We start from the raw sequence: 20,121 nt of genomic DNA, 5'->3' as shown, positions 1-20,121 counted from the left end.
AGGAGATGATTGAATGGCTGGCAGGGTTTTGGGGGGTGGGGGGGGGGAGGAGGAGTTGGAGATAGTGAAGTTAGCCGGATGCTTGCTTTGCAATGCAAACTGCATAGGTTAAATTACTGCACCAGCAAAAGTTACTATGAAGGACTCCACTTCCCTGAGACATGGTGAGCCTCAGGTTAAACCACCAACAGTTGTCAGTCTCTAATGAGAGAACAGCACTATGGTCTGGTGAAATTACATTAGATTCCCGTGTTCTTCTCTTATGTGAATTTTTTTTAGATTAGATTCCCTATATTGTGGAAGCAGGCCCTTCGGCCCAACAAGTCTACACCGACCCTCCGAAGACCAACCCATTCACCTACATTTACCCCTTACCTAATACTACGGGTAACTTAACATGGCCAATTCACCTAATCTGCACATTCTTGGACTGTGGAAGGAAACTGGAGCACCCGGAGGAAACCCACGCAGATATGGGAAGAATGTGCAAACTCCACACAGGAGCTGCCTGAGGCAGGAATTGAACCCAGGTCTCTGGCACTGTGAAGCAGCAGTGCTAACCACTGTGCCACCATGCCGCCACTATGATTAAAAACTACGGTAAAACTTTTCACTTAGCATCAAACACTACAGTGAGGCAACCAATTCAGATTACGAAGTGATATTAGGAAGAAATAAAACCATAAATATTAAGTCGTTCTATGGAGACATCTGGAGCAGGCAACCATGCTATAGATATCTATGAAGATTTATTATGGCCAGATTTCACACTACACAGAAATGAATATTTTTAAAATCCTTTTTTATTTATTGCAAGAAGCCAAACAGAAAATCACAGTCAATTTAAAATTGCTTTCGAGCAATTTAACAATACAACCTACTCCTGAACCGATAAACATTTTATAGGTAGTTGCCAAATGCAAATACAAAATATACCCACAAATTTAGCAAGCATGGAAATTAATTAAAATTACTTAAAGACAGTCCCCAAATTGAAAGGATAATCCCAATGAAAAATGTATTTTTGACTCAGTGAGCTTTTTCTGAATTTAAATTTCATAATTTGTAAAATCATTTTGAAGGGTTTCAAATGTTGAAGCAGTAAGAACTTGCTCAGTTTGCAGGTTTATTTTAGAAACAGAGGAGATAACATTTCTGTTGGATTCAAAGTATGTTTTACTTCCACAAGTGTGGCCATCATACTTTGGATAAGCATGTACTTGAAACATGTTAAGATTCAATTGATTAAGAGTCAACACAGTCACTGTGGAATTAGAAGTAGACCATTTGGCACCTCCAGTCTGCTCTGATGTGGAGTACGATTATTGTTTGTAGTTTGACACCCCAATAGCTTATGATATTAGCAAGCTTTGAGAAGATTTGTACCTCATGTTGAGGTTCTGGTTGTAGGCGCGCTTACTGAGCTGGAAGGTTCAGTTTCAGATATTTCATCACCATACTAGGTAACATCATTAGTGAGCTTCTGGATGAAGCACTGGTGGGATGGTCCTGTTTGTAGTTTGAATTCCAGATTCCCATCTACTCTTGATAATCTTTAACTCCATTACCTAACAGAAATGTATCCGCTTGCTATTAGAATATTAGAACATTATTTCAACGAGCCACCACACACTGCAGCACACAGAAACTACAAAGAGGAGAGGAAAATCACCTATATGGTACTTTAAAAAGAACGGGTACTGAACGAACACAGTCTGCCGATTTCTCAGCAACAAACCTTTAGAGGCAGACAAAACATGTCCAGAAACCCTAGCCTCTCTCCCCTACACCAAAAACATCTCGGAAATGACTACCAGACTACTCAGACCTCATGGTAGCCCACAAACCCACCAACACACTAAAACAGCAGCTAATGAACTTGAAGGACCCTAGACCGACAACAAACAAAACTAATGTCATTTACAAGATACCTTGCAAGAACTGTAACAGACACGATATTGGACAAACTGTCCACCAGGATACATGAACATCAACTAGCCACAAAAAGACATGACCCTGTCTCACTGGTATCTTTATATACAGAGGAGGAAGGACACAACTTTGACTGGGACAACACATCCATGCTAGATCAAGCCAAACAGAGGCACACACAAGAATTCCTAGAACCATGGCATTCCAACTGGAATGTTATCAACAAACACATTGATTTGGATCCCATTCACCATCCCCTGACAAAAAGAACAGGAAATGACATCACCGCAGGAAATAACACCAACCACCCAAGGAAACGTAAACACATAAATAAAAAGTGGACCATCCCACCAGTGCTTCATCCAGAAGCTCACTAATGATGTTACCTAGTATGGTGAAGAAATAGCTGAAACTGAACCTTCCAGCTCAGTGAGCACACCTACAACCAGAACCTCAACATGAGGTACAAATCTTCTCAAAGCTTGCTAATATCATAAGCTATTGGGGTGTCAAAAGAGTTGGAAGCTTCAGGAATTGTCTCCTGGCTGCTACTCTCTCAAATTTCTTTTGAATCTTTTTCCTCCTGATTGGAGAACTGCATGTAAGAATCTGTGTCTGAATTTTCCTTTTTTGTCAAGGGGTACTACATTGGAACAGTTAACTAGTAATAGTACTATATCTATTATTCTGTTCGGTTTTTTAAAATAAAGTTATGTCAAATTCCTTTTTCTTTGGTTGTATTTTAACTGCAGTGTTTAAGTAAATTGTGTTTTGCTCAACGTAGAGTAATTTGGCCAGTCGCATTACATCTGGAACAGACACTTTACGTCTGCCTTTAAAAGAAGAAAACATTAGGGTCTAGGTGATCTTCTTAAAATATTTTGAGGGGGTCTGGTCTGGGTCATAAGATACAGTTAGCACTCTGCAGAGTTTTCATTTTCTTGTTTCTCCTCCGATATCTGCCTTAGTTTCCTTGAAGAAGGTTAACGTATATATTTGCATAATTCACACTATTTGTCAATGATCCTTACAACTTTGTTTGACTCATTTTGTTTTTGGTGGTAGAATAATTATTTGTTGTTAACAAAAGAAACCTGCCTAACTTGTTCTTAATACTGAAACCTGACACAGTGTATGATATATATTTGGCCGATATTTGAGAAGATTTGTAGCTCAGGTTCTCGTTCAGGTTGTAAGTTTGCTTACTGAACTGTTCTCAGATGTTTCATCACCATGCTAGGTAACATCATCAGTGAGCCTCTGGTGAAGCGCTGGTGTTCTGTCCCATTTTCTATTTGTGTGTCTTGGTCTCTTAAGGTAGGTGATGCCATTTGAGTTTCCTTTTTCTCAGAGGTTGGTAAATGGGGTCCAAATCGATGTGTTTATTGATGGAGTTCCAGTTTGAATACCAGTCCTCTAAGACTTCCCGTACATGTTGGTTTAGCCTGTCCTCAGATGAATGTGTTGTCCCAGTCAAAGTGGTGTCCTTCTTCATTTGTATATAAGGATACTAGTGATAGCTGGTCATGCCTTTTGGTGGCTAGTTGGTGCTCGTGTGTCCTTGTGACTAGTTTCCTGCCTGTCTGTCCAACTTGGTGTTTGTAACAGTCCTTGAATGGTATTTTGTTAATGGCATTTGTTTTGCTGGTTGGTACAGGGTCCTTTAGGGTCATCAGTAGCCGTTTCAGTGTGTTGGTAGGCTTGCGGGCTACCATGATGCCAAGGGGTCGGAGTAGTCTGGTAGTCATGTCCGCAATGTCTTTGATGTATGGTAGTGTGGCTAGAGTTTCTGGGCGTGCTATGCCTACTTGCTTGGGTTTGTTGTTTACAAATCGGCAAACTGTGTTTATCGGGTTGTTCTTGAATATGCTGCATAGGTATTTTTTCTTCTGCTGCTCGTAGATCCTGGGTGCTGCAGTGTGTTGTGGCTCATTTAAATAATGTCCTGATGAAGTTCCTGATGAACATCCACAAACAGAGCTGCATCAGGACATTATTTACAAAAGGAAAATCATGCTTAACAAATCCATTGGACTTTTTTGAGGAGATAACTAGTAGAGTTGACAAGAGGGAGCCAGTGCATATGGTTTATCTGAACTTTCAGAAGACTTTTGACAAACTCTCACACATGAGATTATTGTGCACAGGAGTGGAGGTAATGTTTCCTACCTGCTAACCAATTTTAGTTACTAAATACAGAGTAGGAATAAATAGGTCTTTTTCTGAATGGCAGGCAGTGACTATAGGACAACCGCAAGGATTGGTACTAAGACCCCAGCACTTCACAATATATATTAATGATTTAGATGAGGGAATTAATCATAATACAGGTGCACAAATCCTCGGAACCAGCTGGTTTTCAGACTTCAGCATATTTCAAATTTCAGAATAAGTGACAGTTAGATGGTGAAATTTTTAAAAATCTTACCGGAGGAGCAGACTCAGTGAGTAAAACAGACATTGAGAGAGAATTGGGGCCTGCCGTGCTGGACCATGCCCCCACATGTCACATCTGAGTGACACATGTTGTGCTTTACAAGACATTGGTTAGGCCACTGTTGGAATATTGCGTGCAAATCTGGTCTCCTTCCTATGGGAAGGATGTTGTGAAACTTGAAAGGGTTCAGAAAAGATTTACAAGAATGTTGCCAGGGTTGGAGGATTTGAGCTATAGGGAGAGGTTGAATAAGCTTGGACTGTTTTCCCTGCAGCATCAGAGTCTGAGGGGTGTCCTTATTAGAAGTTTATAAAATCATGAGGGGCATGGATAGGATAAATAGATAAGGTCTTTTTCCTGGGGTGGGGGAGTTCAGAACTAGAGGGCACAAGTTTAGGGTGAGAGGGGAAAGATATAAAAGAGACCTAAGGGGCAACACAGAGGGTAGTATGTGTATGGAATGTGCTGCCAGAGGAAGTAGTGGAGGCTAGTACGATTGCAACATTTAAAAGGCATTTGGCTGGGTATATGAATAGGAAGGGTTTGGAGGGATATGGGCCAGGTGCTAGCATGTGGGACTAGATTGGATTGGGATATCTGGTCGGCATGATGAGTTGGACCTAAGGTCCGGTTCCACGCTATACATCTCTGACATGCATCGAGTGGGTAACGACTTGGGTTAACTGTTTGCACGCAAAGCAACCTTGTTAATGAGAAAAAACCTTAAAAAAAACCCTTCAGACTTTGAAGCTTTTTGGATTTCGGACAAAGGGTTGTTTACTTGTATCTCAAATTTGTAGATGACAAAAAGCTGGGTGGCAGGGTGAGCTGTGAGCCGAATGCAGGAATGTTACAATGTGATTTGACAGGCTGAGTGAATGGACAAATGCTTGGCAGATGCAGTATAATGTGCATAAATGTAAGGTTATCCACTTTGAAAGCAAAAATAGGAAGGCGGATTATTATTTGAATGGTTATAAATTGTTCAGCAATACCTGGATGTCCTTGTGCAACAGTTGCTGAAAGTAAGCTTGTCCTTGCAGCAGATAGTAATGAAGGCAAACTGTATGTTGGCCTTCATAATGAGAGCATTTGACTACAGGAACAAGGATGTCTTGCTGAAAATATACAGTGCATTTGTGAGGCCACATTTGGAATACTGGTTCTGGTCTCCTTATCTGCTCTTGTTATAGAGGGAGTGCAGTGAAGGTTTACCAAACTGATTTCTGAGATGGCAAGCCTGACATATGAGTAGAGATTAAGTTGGATGGTCTCATATTCGCTGGAAGTTTGAAGACTGCGGGGGGATTTCATAGAAACCTGCAAAATTCTAAAAGAACTACGCAGCTTAGATGTAAGAAGGATGTTTCATTAGTGAAGGAGTCCAGAACTAGGGGTCACAGTAAGGATAAGGGGTAAACCCTTTAGGACTGAAATCAGAGAAAAAAAAATCTTCACTCAGACAGCAGTAAGCCTGTGGAATTCATTATTATAGAAGTGACTGAGGCCAAAACGTGTTTTTTCAAAAATGAGGCAGATATCACTCATGGTTGGGCAATTAGGATATTGAGCCATGATCATATCGAATGATGGAGCAGAATTGAGACATTGAATGGCCTATTCCTGCTCCTATCTTCTACCTTTAATTCGCCTTCTCTTAAAACGCTTCCAGAAACATCAATCTCTGATGATGATTTGATCAACCAACCTAATATTATTTGGCGACCCATATAAGATTTTGTTTGCTAAATGCTCAAATAAAGCCTATTGGGAATTTAAAAAAAAATTGAACATGTTACGTAAAAGCACAGTTATCATTGAAAATCTGTCCATCTCATTCACAAATTTAAACAAAAATAAGCACAGCAGTAACTCCCTACACTTACTCTCGTTCCTCCTTTTCCTTACGCATGGTTTGTCGAAGTTGCTGCAATCTCTGTTCCATTACATCACTGTCTAGTTCTAGCTGCAGAGTTTCTAATCGTAGCTCCCGAAGATTTCTAGAGAAAATAGAATCAAGAATTCAAAGCTATACATGGTGGGAAACGTAATCTATGCTAAACCAATAAAGGTACCAAATAATGATTAATATACCTTCACTCCCGCTTCAAACTGTATTTTTAGAATCTGTTCAATAATGAACACAAGGGAACATCAAGTGACAAAAACAAACTTTCAAATACTGAACCATAAATTTCAGAAATTTAGAGTTCCAAACACCGTCTGTCTCCATCTATCCACAGTTGCAATGAGACCATGAGACATGGAACAGAAATAGGTCATTCAAGCGATCAAGTCACAGAATCCCTACAGTGTGGAAACAGGTCATTTGTCCCAACAAATCCACACCAACCCTCCGAGGAATAACCGACCCACACCTATTCCCCTACCCTATTATTCTACATTTGCCCCTTACTAGTGCACCTTACTTATTCCCCTACCCTATTATCATATATTTACCCCTGATTAATGCTCCTAGCCTACACATCCCTGAATAATATGGACAATTTAGCATGGTCAATCCACCTAACCTGCACATCTTTGTATTGTGGGAGGAAACCCATGCAGACATGGGGAGAATGTGCAAACTCAACGTAGACAGTTACCCGACAGTGGAACTGAACAGGGGTCCCTGCTGCTGTGAGGCAACAGTGCTAACCACTAAGCCACCATGTCACCAGTGTCTTCAGATATGTGGAGATGGTGGCATAGTGATAATCTCACTGGACAAGAAATCCAGAATTTCAGGTTAATGTTCTGAGGATGTGGATTTAAATTCCACTCTTGAATTTGATTAAAAATCTGGAATTAAAAAATAGTCTAATGGTAACTACTCAATTATAGTAAAAAAATTCTCTGGCTCACTAATGTCCTTTATTGGAAAGAAATCTTCATTCCTTTAGGGAAATAAATCTGCTGTACTTAGCTGGGAACCATAGTAGTGGGTAACCAAATAAAATGACAAGGAGTCCGAAACTAAGGCTGGTAAGGCTAAAAGGAACAACAGACAGGGAGGTTATGGAGTACAGTCGGCTTGGCAGTATGAAGTGGATTTGTTTTAATACAAGAAGTATGATGGATAAGGCAGATGAACTTAGAACTTGGATTAATGCATATAATTATAATATTGTAGCTACTACAGAGACCGGGTTGAGAGAGAGACTTCCTAGCACCGTAATCTTCCAGGATTTAGATGTTTCGAGTTTGATAGAAATGGATGCAAAAGAGGTGGGGTGAGTTGGATTACTGATTAGAGGGAATATCACAGTCGTACTGAGAATCTCACCTTGGAGGGCTCACCCATCGAGGCCATATGGGTAGAGCTCAGAAATAGGAAGGGCGCAGAAGCTTTGGTGGGATTGTACTACAGGCCTTCCAATAGCCAGCGAGTGATATAGGAACACACATTTAGACAGATTATGGAAAAATGTGAAAACAACAGGATTGTAGTAGGTTATTTTAACTGCCCCTGGATTGACTGTGACTCGCTTAGTGCCAGGGGTTTGGATGAGGCAGAATTTGTTAGGTGTGTCCAGATGGTGTTTTGAAACAATATGTTAGTAGTCCAACGAGGGAAGGGACCATACTGTACCTGGTTTTGGGGAGAGAGCGCGATCAGGTTGTCAAAGTTTCAGTGGAGGAGCATTTCAAGTCTGAGACAATGGCTGATCCAATAATCCACAACTCCACTTTCCCACCTTTCCCCCATAATCCTAGATTTCTTTACAAATTTGAAAATCTATGGGTATTGAATATAGTTAATAACCCAGCCTCAACAGTCACCAGGGGTAAAGACCTTGAGAAATTCACAATACTGAAAGAAGAAATTCCTCCTCAGCACTACTGAAATATGCAATCTCTCATTTTGGATCTATTTCTAAATGCTTTTATTATATCTTTTATGACAAATCTAACATATACTCAATAATGGAGGTTAGACTAACTGAAGATTATTCTAAATGAAGATTTTATTTCAATATATTCCAATGTTTTACTGACAAATGTAATCTTCAATGTATTTATCTGAACTTCCTACTCGAATCACCAGAAATAGAGCCTCCACTATGATATTCTTCATTGCACACTCATAACAATATATATGCAAGCCTACAACATTTGACAAGTATAGTATTTTCCATGTTTCTTTCACCTCCATCAGTAAACAACAATTTTGTTTTTTTATAATCAGTACCCAATTTACAATATTATCAATGTTTGTTGTTGGGAATATAGTCTTTAAATTTTTGTGGGAAATACTATGAGATTTGACTATTTGCATATTCTCTAGATTGAGAGAAGTTGTACCATGTGACCTCTTGGAAAATAAAGCCAATGGTTTGATGTCTACTTTAAGTCACCCAGCTGTTTTTACAGGAGCAGCTGCAAAGCCAAGCTTTCAAGAAAAAACAAGTTGGAGTTTATTACTGGAAAAATCTAACTTTGAGGGGTTGAAAGGCCCCTCACAGTTGCCTGGCAATGCTCTCTGGAATTAGGTCTCTGTTGTATGGATCTAAGTGTCAGAGAGTAAAGAAGCAACCTCAGAAGCTGCAGTCTCTTTCCTGAAATCCTGTTTCTAATAAGTTGTCCCAGGAACCTGATAGATTATCCAAATACCAGTCTGTGTCTCTGCCTGGTAAAAGCTGGAAATAGTGCACTTTGACCAATTCTCCACAATTTTAATCCAAGCTGGTTGAATTCAGAAGTAGACACTGGTCATCCATCTACAGCTATCAACAAATCAGTTTCATTGAGAGAAAATTCAGTGGCAATTACATTATGTCCTATGTCTGCAGATCATAGCTTAGGAGCTGCCTTTTGACTTCAGAATTAATTTTGCTTTTAATAAACTGACTAACTTCATTTTTTAAAAAAGAAACTTGATGGATGTCTCATTTATTTTTAATAATGATACAAAAGAGAAGCAATTGTTCCGTTTGATGATTGAATCGACACATTGAAACTTATGATGCGACTGGTGAAGTTGAGAGGGTCAATTATCAGTACACATCTCGTGTCACAGTCATAACATTACGCTTGCTCTTTGCTGTTACTCATAAGTGGTTGAGTGAGTAGCACTGCGAAAAAATTTCATGCTAAAGAATTTTTTTGCAATAAATTGGTAAATTATTAAGTAAAGGACATTGTGGCAACTATATTGATTCTGGAAAGTTAAATGTTTCTAATTGTCCAATGTGATTTGCATAGATGAACATCTACATTTCTTAGCTCCTCGCCATGAAGAACATTTGTCAGGCTGCCCCATTCAGTTACTCCTTCATGGAGATGTAGTGGCATTCTCACTGGTCTTGTAAACCAGAGACCTGGGCGAGTTTACAAGCCATTTCATCAGATGTTGAAATCTGAAATTTAAAGTTAATCTAATGGTTGCTGTGTAGCCACTGTTAATTGTTGTAGTAAACCAGGTGGGTTTTTAAAATTTCCTTTAGAGAATGAAATCTTCAGCTTTTACCTGGTCAGGCCTACATGTGACTTCATAGGAATGTGCTGGATTCTTAACTGTATCCGAAATGGTCATAAAGATCTGTAGATATGTATTTTTAAATAAATTCTAAACAAGCGTGTGAGCAGCATGTCCAAATTAATCCAAGTTTAACAGGTTTACTTTTCATCTTGAGGATACTTGAACATGATTTTATTAAACTTATCAATTTATTTATGTGGATGCAAAACAAAATTGACACACATCTAATCTTTTTAAAGCCAAAGAATACAAAGCTTTAGTGGAAGCCTGAGATTGGCTATACACAAAAATATTTTATTCTATATGTTGTAAAATCCAACCTTGTGAATTTCCAGCTGATGTGCAATAAAAAGTAAATTACACTGATCATTTAATGTGCCATTAGTTTGGATTAAAACCTATCACTTCAGAATGCCACATTTAAAAATTAGCTGCCTATCACGCATCTAGACCTGGCTTAATTGATACATAGATTGAAAGCACCACATCAACTAGATTTGCAAATAGATTTATGTTCAGAAGTTAAACTGCTGAATGCATTTCATTCAAATCATGGTCTAAATCTGAGAAATTGGCAAGCATAATGGTCATGGATAAAAATTCAAGTGAAGATTAGAATCTGTTTACCCAAAGTTTTATCTTTCCATTAAAACTTCTACTTCAGATCTTCATATCCACTAAAATTTTACACTTTAACAAAACTGAAGTTTGTGCAATATGCTGTTATTTCCTTTACCTTGCTTTTAACTTAACAGATGTGCCAGATTTGTTGCCCGGAATCACGACAAAATCATTGGGATTCATCTTCACTGATTGTTACAATTCAAAGTCAAGGAATAACTGTTGTTACATCCAACAACAATGTTAAAATGGAGATTTCTGAAAAAGAAAGGGTCAATTTATTACATCTGTAAAATTTTAAAAATAATTACAGTTCTCCACTAGATAATAGCTAAATTACATTCATTGCAATAGTACATGACAGAAGAGAGCTAATTGCAACATCATGGACTGTGGTATTGTGGTATTAACTGGCTTTCTCAGATCTGAAGCAAGGACTAATGGATTTAGTATCTGGAATTCCCCACAAGTAAATCTTGATCTCAACCAGACTATTTGCTAATTCACCAATTCAGTCTTATGGAGATTGATGAAAACTTACAGAAGTTGATGGCAAACAAACAATGATGGGTTAATTATTAAATATTTAACACTTAAACTATTGCTAAACCATTATAGTTATCAACATTGAATTACATTTGATAAAAATGTTGTTTTCTAAGACCGCCAGAACATTTTTTGGCTAATTATGGCTCAAATTGTCCGCTATAGTAAAGGAATCACACTTGAGTTCAAAAGCAGAGAATTGAGAGCTTAGATCAACACATTTTAAAGTTGGAGAAGACGTTGAGAAATAATAAAAACTAAGAAAATATCCAACTTTAAGGTTTTCTAGTTTCCGAGGGATAAATAAACTATGGAGAGGATAGAAAGGATTTTACTAGAAATATGCCAGTCATGAAGGAAAACTGGGGCTGGTGCACCAGACCAAAAGGAAGTAAGAAGAGATTTAAGAAAAGTTCTCCAAATTCTAAGAGTTAAGAAAATTAACTCTTGTTGAAAGAGCTTTCTGTTGAAGGCTTCCAGCTTGCACTGATCAGGACAAATAATAATGCCAAATTTCAAAAGGATCAACAACTTATATATATTATGTAAGAAAACATTTCATCAGGCAGGCAAGAATCAGGATACTACTGCTCTTATTTTTCTTTTAAAGCCACAGAAGGCGGCAAATGCAACCACAGTACTCTTGTAAAATTACATGTTGTATATCATACATTCTGCATCTACATTGCACCAATGATAGGGATGAACAAAACTTTTAATAAGAGCACTAATCCACTAGTGAATACAGTTAAGTCTTGAGCACCGTTGCAACCCAGGCAAGCAGGGCGCATTTGTTGATACTAATGGAAGAAGAGGTGATCCACTAGTCAGATGACTACCCAGTCTCACCCCTGCTCTTCAGCCATGCTATTGATGTGGTTAGTCGAATTATATTACTAACTACCTTCAAGTTAATGGTGGCAAAGGAGACAGTATTAATAATACATTCTTGAATATAATCATTTTTTGGCACTTCTTTAGTGTGAATATCACTTGCAATGTCCCTGCACATTGTGGGGATCTTATTGCGGGCTAATGTAGACAGTTGATTGTCAAATTGATTAGAAATAGTCAACGGATAGCAACATTCTAGTAGCTGAAAATTAATTCCTCATTATCCAATACATGGAAACATTGTATCCAAACCATTACAGTTTAGCTAGTAGGGCAATTACATTTAGTGTACAGAACTTCAATCTTGACAGATTTCAGAGGTCATGATTTTTACTGTGTTCAGTGCATTCCATATTCTCATGCAACTGAGGAATAAATCCAATTATCTGGATACCTGCAAACATGGCGGCACCTTTGGACACCTCAAAAGTACTCAGAGTCAGATCATCCACTCATCACTTTTTGATAAAGATACTTACAAACTCTGTAGTTTCTCAATCTAGTCCTGAATTTTGTTGCCCAACATATCTTAAGGGTGGGTGAAATAACTCCAAAGAGGCTGGTATTTCATCACCAAGTCTCCCTTTATTCACATAATATATAGCACTTAACATTCATCCAGTTTCCTCAGAGCCACCTCTCAGAGCAAACAGAACCTGTGGCATTCCTGTTTATATCTATCAGCCAGGACTCCTTGATTGGGGCTGTTAACCTGGTCCAATCAGGGAACTCATATTCTATGAGGACTACCTGGTTGACCTTGAAAAATCACTACATTCCTCCCCATCTAAATCCAGGAATGTAGGCCTGTTCTTTTCCTTGTAGCTTCTCTTGGGGCATTTTCACACCAGGTTCGGTTGCTCTAACTCAGCCTTACTTACAGGTGGTGTGTACCGGACTGTAGCCTGTCTCATGTGCCCAGAGCATCTCAGAACAAATACATTCTCTTCTTCAAGTGGTAAAGGCATCAAGGCTGCAACGTCCACTGTGTCTATCTCAGACTCAGAGGTTTCTTCGATGCTTGACAGAGGAGGGAGAACCCATGGGTCCACCAGCTATTCTGAGGGGCTGGTATGTTTTGCTTCTGCCCCATTTGCCAGTCTGCAGCTTTCATGTTGTCCCCCTGCTTGTTCAGGACCACCCCACCACCTGAACACTATATATCATGGGATGTGACCTTGCATCGACCATGCCTCTTAGCCATAGCTCATGTCCAGCTTCATGAAGGTCAGCACCCCCTGCCAGCTTTGCGTATAAATCCTCTATGTTAGGGATTGCTTATTTATCCAACTGTGTAAAGTGGTTTAGCATTTGTTTAAAATCCCCACAAAGACAAACCAACCCACTGGGCTTCACAATTGGTACGACCAGTTCTGCCCATTCCACAAACTACACTGGTTAGATGATTCCTACACTTTCCAGCCTTCTGATTTCTGCCTCTACTTTTGCATATAAGGCAATGGCACTGCGTGGTCCTTGCAAAATCTTGAAATTGCTTCTGGCCCAGAATCATAGAGATGTACAACACTGAAACAGAGCCTTTGGTCCAACTCATTCATGCCAACCAGATATCCTAACCCAATCTAGTCCCACCTGCCAGCACCTAGCCCATATCCCTCCAAACCCTTCTTATTCATAAGAAACCCATCCAGATGCTTTTTTAAGTGTTGCAATTGTACTAGCAAGATGGCACTGGCTCCTTTGATAGTCCCTAGACCTTCCTGAAAAATACCTTTTGGGTATTTAATCAGGACTTAATTCAGGCAGCAATTTTCTAACTGAAAAATATTGAGCCAATCGAAGTGAATCTTGCTCAACCAATTTTGTCCCATCAGTTTTGGGATGAAGCTATTTACTACAATCATTGGTAACTGAACCAGCTGTTTCTCATGCCACACTAGAATTGAAGTTGTACCCTTAATTTGTAAATGTTCCCCACTATAGGTTCTCAATCTAGCTGAGGTCTTGCATAAACTTAAGGGCTGGAGACCAGAACAAAGTTTGTTAAACACTGGTCCTGCAATTACTGATACAGCCACACCAGTATCAAGCTCCATCAGAACTGGGTGACCATTTAACTATACGTTTATTTTGATTGATTCTGATTTGGATTCTGATTTTGATTGATTCTAATATACAATTAATATTATATTAATTGTAATATAATTAATATAATATAATTATATTACAATACAATTATATTGTAATATAATTACAATATATTACAGATATTGTAATTTATCTGTTACAATAAAATGTAGGTAGGCTTTCCACGGTGTGCACTTGCCTGGATACTGACCTATGAGTTCTTCTACTCCATTCCGACCTAGTGGAACTCTTGCTAGCTCAAGTTCACAACAACTACAATGGCTTGCTGGCCTGGATCGTGAAGAAAAATACTTATTGCTTGGCTGTGTTTTGGGGTTTTGCTGTGGTCTACCCTAGAGTCCCTCTGTTTAGTATATCTTCTGAGTGAAGCTATATAACTGCCTTAACGCAAGTGGTGCCCCCCAAATTCAATCAGCCTGGCTCGGGTGTTCACTTCCATAGGTGTACCCTGTAACTCATGTGTCCAACTTATTGTATTTTCCATTGACTCAGCCAGTTGTAGTGCCTCTGAGTCTAATTGGGCTTTAGCCAGAAGGCACTTTTACATGGTTACATCATTAATCCCACTCTCATCACCAGCAAAATAATTCCACAAAGGCAGGTATCCCATCACCCTTTATTTACATGTGTATGATATTTGACACTGGTCCTGCTTTCTCAGAGTGAGCAGAACCTCTGATACTCCTGTTTATTCAGTCAGGACTCCCTGAGTTTCCCAATCAGGAAACTCATTTTCTATCATGTCCACCTGGCTGACATTGTTTACAATCATTATACAGAGGAACCTCAATTATTCAAAGGACACGGCGGGGAGTATTTTGTTCAGTTAATCAAATGCTGGATAATTGATGCCAGATAACATAATTAGCCAATCATCGGGACCTTGCGATTTTGTTCCAATAATTTGAAATTCAGTTAATCAAATGCTGGATAATCGAGGTTCTTCTGTAATGGGGAAGTTCCTGAAACTTACTCTCATTTTTTTATACCCCACTCCCATTAGTTACCTGGTTTTCTCACTCAGCTGGATGTGGAAGAAATAGAATATCCTTCTCTCATCCATTGGCTGCTGGACACATAACTGTGAATTTTCCTGTTCAGAACAGAGACAGTTTTATAATATTGGCACTTTATTCTCATTATCTTTGCTATTTCTGTTATGCTTTTTTATGCTCCCTATTGATCAAGGGTTGATTTTCCAATTTGATGGTGATGGTGAAATGAGGGATGTACCAGGCCCTGAAATTACAGATTATCGAAGTTTACAAGTCTGTAGCTGATACCTTCATGGATGCTTGAATGTGGGATATTATAGCTATCCTTAGTTTGTCTTTCTAGCACACCAATAATACCACTTTATACAATCTTACTTCATCTGGCTAAGTGGTTCTCTCGACTTTTGAGGGCTTTTCACATGTGGCCTGGCTAGTACTTTCTTATTAAACTCACCATATTAACACCTGACCATACCCATACTAAGTCCAACACATTCTTTCGCCATCTTACTGTGTGCTATTTCTGGAACAACCTTTAAAAGACCATTGTGTCCTAGACAAGCTTCAGCATTCTGAAACTGCCTTTCTCAGTCAAGGGCATTTTATGAAGATATGTGAGAAAGGAAAAATAACACCGTGACACTGTGACAGAGAACTGGAGATCTTGGTTGACACTGTGATGCAAAGGTCCTCTTCCTAGAGGAGCGACAGAGAAGACCACACCACCAGACCCTGGCACCTTTGTCCAAGGTCATCGCCATCTCAACATGTGGAGGAATGGCCAACAATGTGAAAAAAAAGTCAATGATCTTCTATGCTGCACCAGGGTATGTGTAAGATTCTTTGCTAGCTCACATTCACTCTTTCTCTACTACTGTACCAACCTCCCATCAAGGTCGCGTTGTGTTACACTCACTACTTCCTGCATCATCTCCCCTCATCAGCTCTCACCTTCCCCACCAACTCCAAACCCCCACACCTCCAACACCCCGAATGGCCTCTGCATTGCACCTTCACACCCTCGGAACATCTCATCACTTTTTGACCAGCACTAACAGCCATGCCACTGAGTTTTGTGTCTCTCAATTCCTCCCTTTCTCTCATTACAGGGTAATACAACCCATAAGAGGGCACAGCAAGCCCAAACAACGCTTTGACAGTGAAATGAGTACATGGCCCAAATCTGCCAGTCAACATCCAACTCCTTCTTTCACAGAGATCAGACAAAAACAAAACTACGAACATGGTTTGCTCCAAAAGCCTGCAAAACTCCGTCACAGCACAGAAAGCCTCAGGAGATTCAGCAGCAGCTGCTGTATTCTGGTGATTGAGAGTAAGAGTTTAAACGTCCCAGGTCTTCCAAAAGAAAGTACATGATGACAGCAAGGCAAATGTCCAGAGAGAAAAGGATGGCAATCTGCATGAGGGTGGGGGCAGATTTAGAGGGATGTCTGACTGGAAGGAGTGGGTGACATGGGTACTTGGAGAGTCAAGTCAGTTCAGACTGAGGGTTAGGCTCGTTGGATGTTCAGGGTTGGGGGGGGGGTAAGGTGTTGGTTTCAGACTCGGTCGAACATAGGAGGATTGTGAGGTTGACTCGACCAGTGGATTTGTAGGGCCGGGTCAGCATGAGGTTTTGCAAAGTCAGGTCTGGGCGTGAGGACTCAGTGTCATCAGATCGGGAGCCTAGGGGGACTTGGTGAACTGGGTCAAGATGTGGGGCAATTCAGACAGACAGTCAATTTAGGTGGGGTGCAGGGTATTGGGGGCTTTCACAGAGTTGAATCAAATGGGAAGGACTTGGAAAGTAAAATCTGGATGGGGGTGCATTCAGATTTCAGGTCAGGATATCTGGGGGGGGGGGTCTCAGAGGTACAAAGGAGCACCAGGTCGGTGAGCGGGTTACTCACCGGGGGGATTGAGAGGGTCAGGTCAGGTAGACTCAGCAACGAGTCGGTTGGTGTGTGGAGTGGCAAGGAGTGACAAGTTGAGGGGCAATCAGGTCAGAGTGGAGTCAGGGATTGTGCAATTGCATAGTTTAACCTGGCTATCATTTTGCGGGTTACTACTCAGATGAGTCAGCTGGTGTTTCAGATTCTAAATGAGACTTGCAGACATTCATGCAGTGTCCTGGGGAACGATTCATGCAAATTGTAAACTTCCCAAGAAATCTCAATATATCTGGACTTCCAAGAAGTCCCAACAAAGCTCCCTCCTCTTAAAGAAACCCAAGGTCATCTCAATATTCCAATCTCCTTTTACAGCTCTACAGCAATCCCATACACCACTTATATTTCCTTTACTGTGTCTTCCAGGGACAAACTGTCTGATATCCCACCTACTTAAGACATTTCTCATCAAATGCTTTGGAGTCACTGTCAAACTTGCCCTGCAGCAATCCCACTGCAACCGATCCCTGGCTTTCTTTCGCCACAGATCCCTTATCCCTCATTCTCACCCAATACAGTATCAAATCCTTCACCACAATCTTTCATCATCATATCACTTCACCCTCTCCAACCAACTTCCTTGATTCCTCTTGTTCCTTTTCTTTGAAATCTTGTCCTTTTCACAACAAGCATCCCACATTCCAGGACATCTCCCTCATTTTCTCCCTCTCTCTCTTTCCCACAGTCTCCAACTCCCTCCCCCTCCATTTCTATCTCCAGCATTACCATGTTCCTTCACCACCTCCATTGCCCTATCTCAGACTTCCTCGCTAATTCCTTCACCGCTCCCTTTCCCATCCTCTCCCATTCTCAGCCACTCTCACTTTCACTCACAGCCACACTCCCTTTCACCCTCACACCCTCACTTTTCAGGTTTCTTAACACTTGTCCTCTCTTCCACCCACTATCTCTCCCTCCCACTTTCAGCAACCTTCCCTCTCTCTCCTTCACCTCTCTCCTCCCTCAGTCCACCCCCACTCCCCGAGCCCCCTCAATCCACCTCCCTCCCTCAGCCCCCTCAATCCACACCCCTCCCTCAGCCCCCTCAATCCACCCCCCTCCCTCAGCCCCCTCAATCCACCCCCCTCCCTCAGCCCCCTCAATCCACCCCCCCTCCCTCAGCCCCCTCAATCCACCCCCCTCCCTCAGCCCCCTCAATCCACCCCCCTCCCTCAGCCCCCTCAATCCACCCCCCTCCCTCAGCCCCCTCAATCCACCCCCCTCCCTCAGCCCCCTCAATCCACCCCCCTCCCTCAGCCCCCTCAATCCACCCACCTCCCTCAGCCCCCTCAATCCACCCACCTCCCTCAGCCCCCTCAATCCACCCACCTCCCTCAGCCCCCTCAATTCACTACCCCTCCCTCAGCCCCCTCACTCCCCCTAGTCCACTCAATCCGCCCCCTCTCCCTCACAGCCCCCTCAATCCTCTCCCTCAGCCTCCTCAAACCACCCCCTCTCCCTCAGCCTCCTCAAACCGCCCCCTCTCCCTCAGCCTCCCCCTCAGTCCTCTCCCTCAGCCCCCTCAAACCGCCCCCTCTCCCTCAGCCCCCTCAATCCGCCCCCTCTCCCTCAGCCCCCTCAAACCGCCCCCTCTCCCTCAGCCCCCTCAATCCGCCCCCTCTCCCTCAGTCCCCTCAATCCGCCCCCTCTCCCTCAGTCCCCTCAATCCGCCCCCTCTCCCTCAGTCCCCTCAATCCGCCCCCTCTCCCTCAGCCTCCTCAAACCGCCCCCTCTCCCTCAGCCTCCTCAAACCGCCCCCTCTCCCTCAGCCTCCTCAAACCGCCCCCTCTCCCTCAGCCTCCTCAAACCGCCCCCTCTCCCTCAGCCTCCTCAAACCGCCCCCTCTCCCTCAGCCTCCTCAAACCGCCCCCTCTCCCTCAGCCTCCTCAAACCGCCCCCTCTCCCTCAGCCACCTCAAACCGCCCCCTCTCCCTCAGCCTCCTCTCTCTCAGCCTCCTCAAACCGCCCCCTCTCCCTCAGCCTCCTCTCTCTCAGCCTCCTCAAACCGCCCCCTCTCCCTCAGCCCCCTCAAACCGCCCCCTCTCCCTCAGCCCCCTCAATCCACCCCCTCTCCTTCAGCCCCCTCAATCCACCCCCTCTCCTTCAGCCCCCTCAATCCACCCCCTCTCCTTCAGCCCCCTCAATCCACCCCCTCTCCTTCAGCCCCCTCAATCCACCCCCTCTCCTTCAGCCCCCTCAATCCACCCCCTCTCCTTCAGCCCCCTCAATCCACCCCCTCTCCTTCAGCCCCCTCAATCCACCCCCTCTCCTTCAGCCCCCTCAATCCACCCCCTCTCCCTCAGCCCCCTCAATCCACCCCCTCTCCCTCAGCCCCCTCAATCCACCCCCTCTCCCTCAGCCCCCATAATCCACCCCCTCTCCCTCAGCCCCCATAATCCACCCCCTCTCCCTCAGCCCCCATAATCCACCCCCTCTCCCTCAGCCTCCTCAAACCGCCCCCTCTCCCTCAGCCACCTCAAACCGCCCCCTCTCCCTCAGCCACCTCAAACCGCCCCCTCTCCCTCAGCCTCCTCTCTCTCAGCCTCCTCAAACCGCCCCCTCTCCCTCAGCCTCCTCAAACCACCCCCTCTCCCTCAGCCTCCACATTCCACCCCCTCTCCCTCAGCCTCCCCCTCAGTCCTCTCCCTCAGCCCCCTCAAACCGCCCCCTCTCCCTCAGCCCCCTCAATCCACCCCCCTCAATCCACCCCCCTCTCCTTCAGCCTCCTCAAGCCACTCCCCCTCCCTCCTTCACTCACTCTCAGCCCAGCCCACCCCACCCCACCCCACCCCCTCTCCCTCTCCCTCTCCGAGTTCCATATCCCTTTCTCAATTAGGATTCAAGTTGTTCTGGTGGTGTGTAAGAACACCTCTGAACAGGTTGGTTCTAAAATCCCTCTCTCTCAATCACAACCCACCACCCCAACCTCCAACCCCAACCTCCAACCATTTTATTTATTTATTTCTCTCTCTCTCTCTCTCTCTCTCTCACCCTCTCCTCGTACGAGCTCTCAGCGCAGCTCCAGCTGGTCTGTAGCTGTTCTCGTTTCCCTGGAAACCGCTTCTCGCGAGGTTTGGCGTTGACCCAGTCCCGGGGAGCTGTCAATCAAACGGATCGCAGCTTGCGGATTGGCTGGCGCCTCAGCGTCTCATTCAA

General features: G+C 42.8%; 1 protein-coding gene across 4 annotated transcripts in view; it reads right to left on the bottom strand.

The window, feature by feature from the left end:
- Nucleotides 1-20,014, bottom strand: part of zbbx (zinc finger, B-box domain containing) — a 105,338-nt gene extending 85,324 nt beyond the window's left edge. For 3 of the 4 annotated variants that reach the window (XM_072572682.1, XM_072572685.1, XM_072572684.1), the window contains exons 1-4: nucleotides 19,957-20,014; nucleotides 15,029-15,114; nucleotides 10,588-10,730; nucleotides 6,256-6,369 (exon numbers count right to left, since the gene is read on the bottom strand). In XM_072572682.1, the coding sequence (XP_072428783.1) occupies nucleotides 6,256-6,369; nucleotides 10,588-10,655 (182 nt within the window). In that variant the 5' untranslated portion in view covers nucleotides 10,656-10,730; nucleotides 15,029-15,114; nucleotides 19,957-20,014. The remainder of the gene's footprint in view (nucleotides 1-6,255; nucleotides 6,370-10,587; nucleotides 10,731-15,028; nucleotides 15,115-19,956) is intronic. The other variant, XM_072572683.1, reaches the window with a different exon arrangement.
- Nucleotides 20,015-20,121: the final 107 nt, after the last annotated feature.

Source organism: Chiloscyllium punctatum, chromosome 6, assembly GCF_047496795.1.
Source record: "Chiloscyllium punctatum isolate Juve2018m chromosome 6, sChiPun1.3, whole genome shotgun sequence".
Classification (NCBI taxonomy): domain Eukaryota; kingdom Metazoa; phylum Chordata; class Chondrichthyes; order Orectolobiformes; family Hemiscylliidae; genus Chiloscyllium; species Chiloscyllium punctatum.
This window is presented reverse-complemented; position numbering and strand designations above follow the sequence as displayed.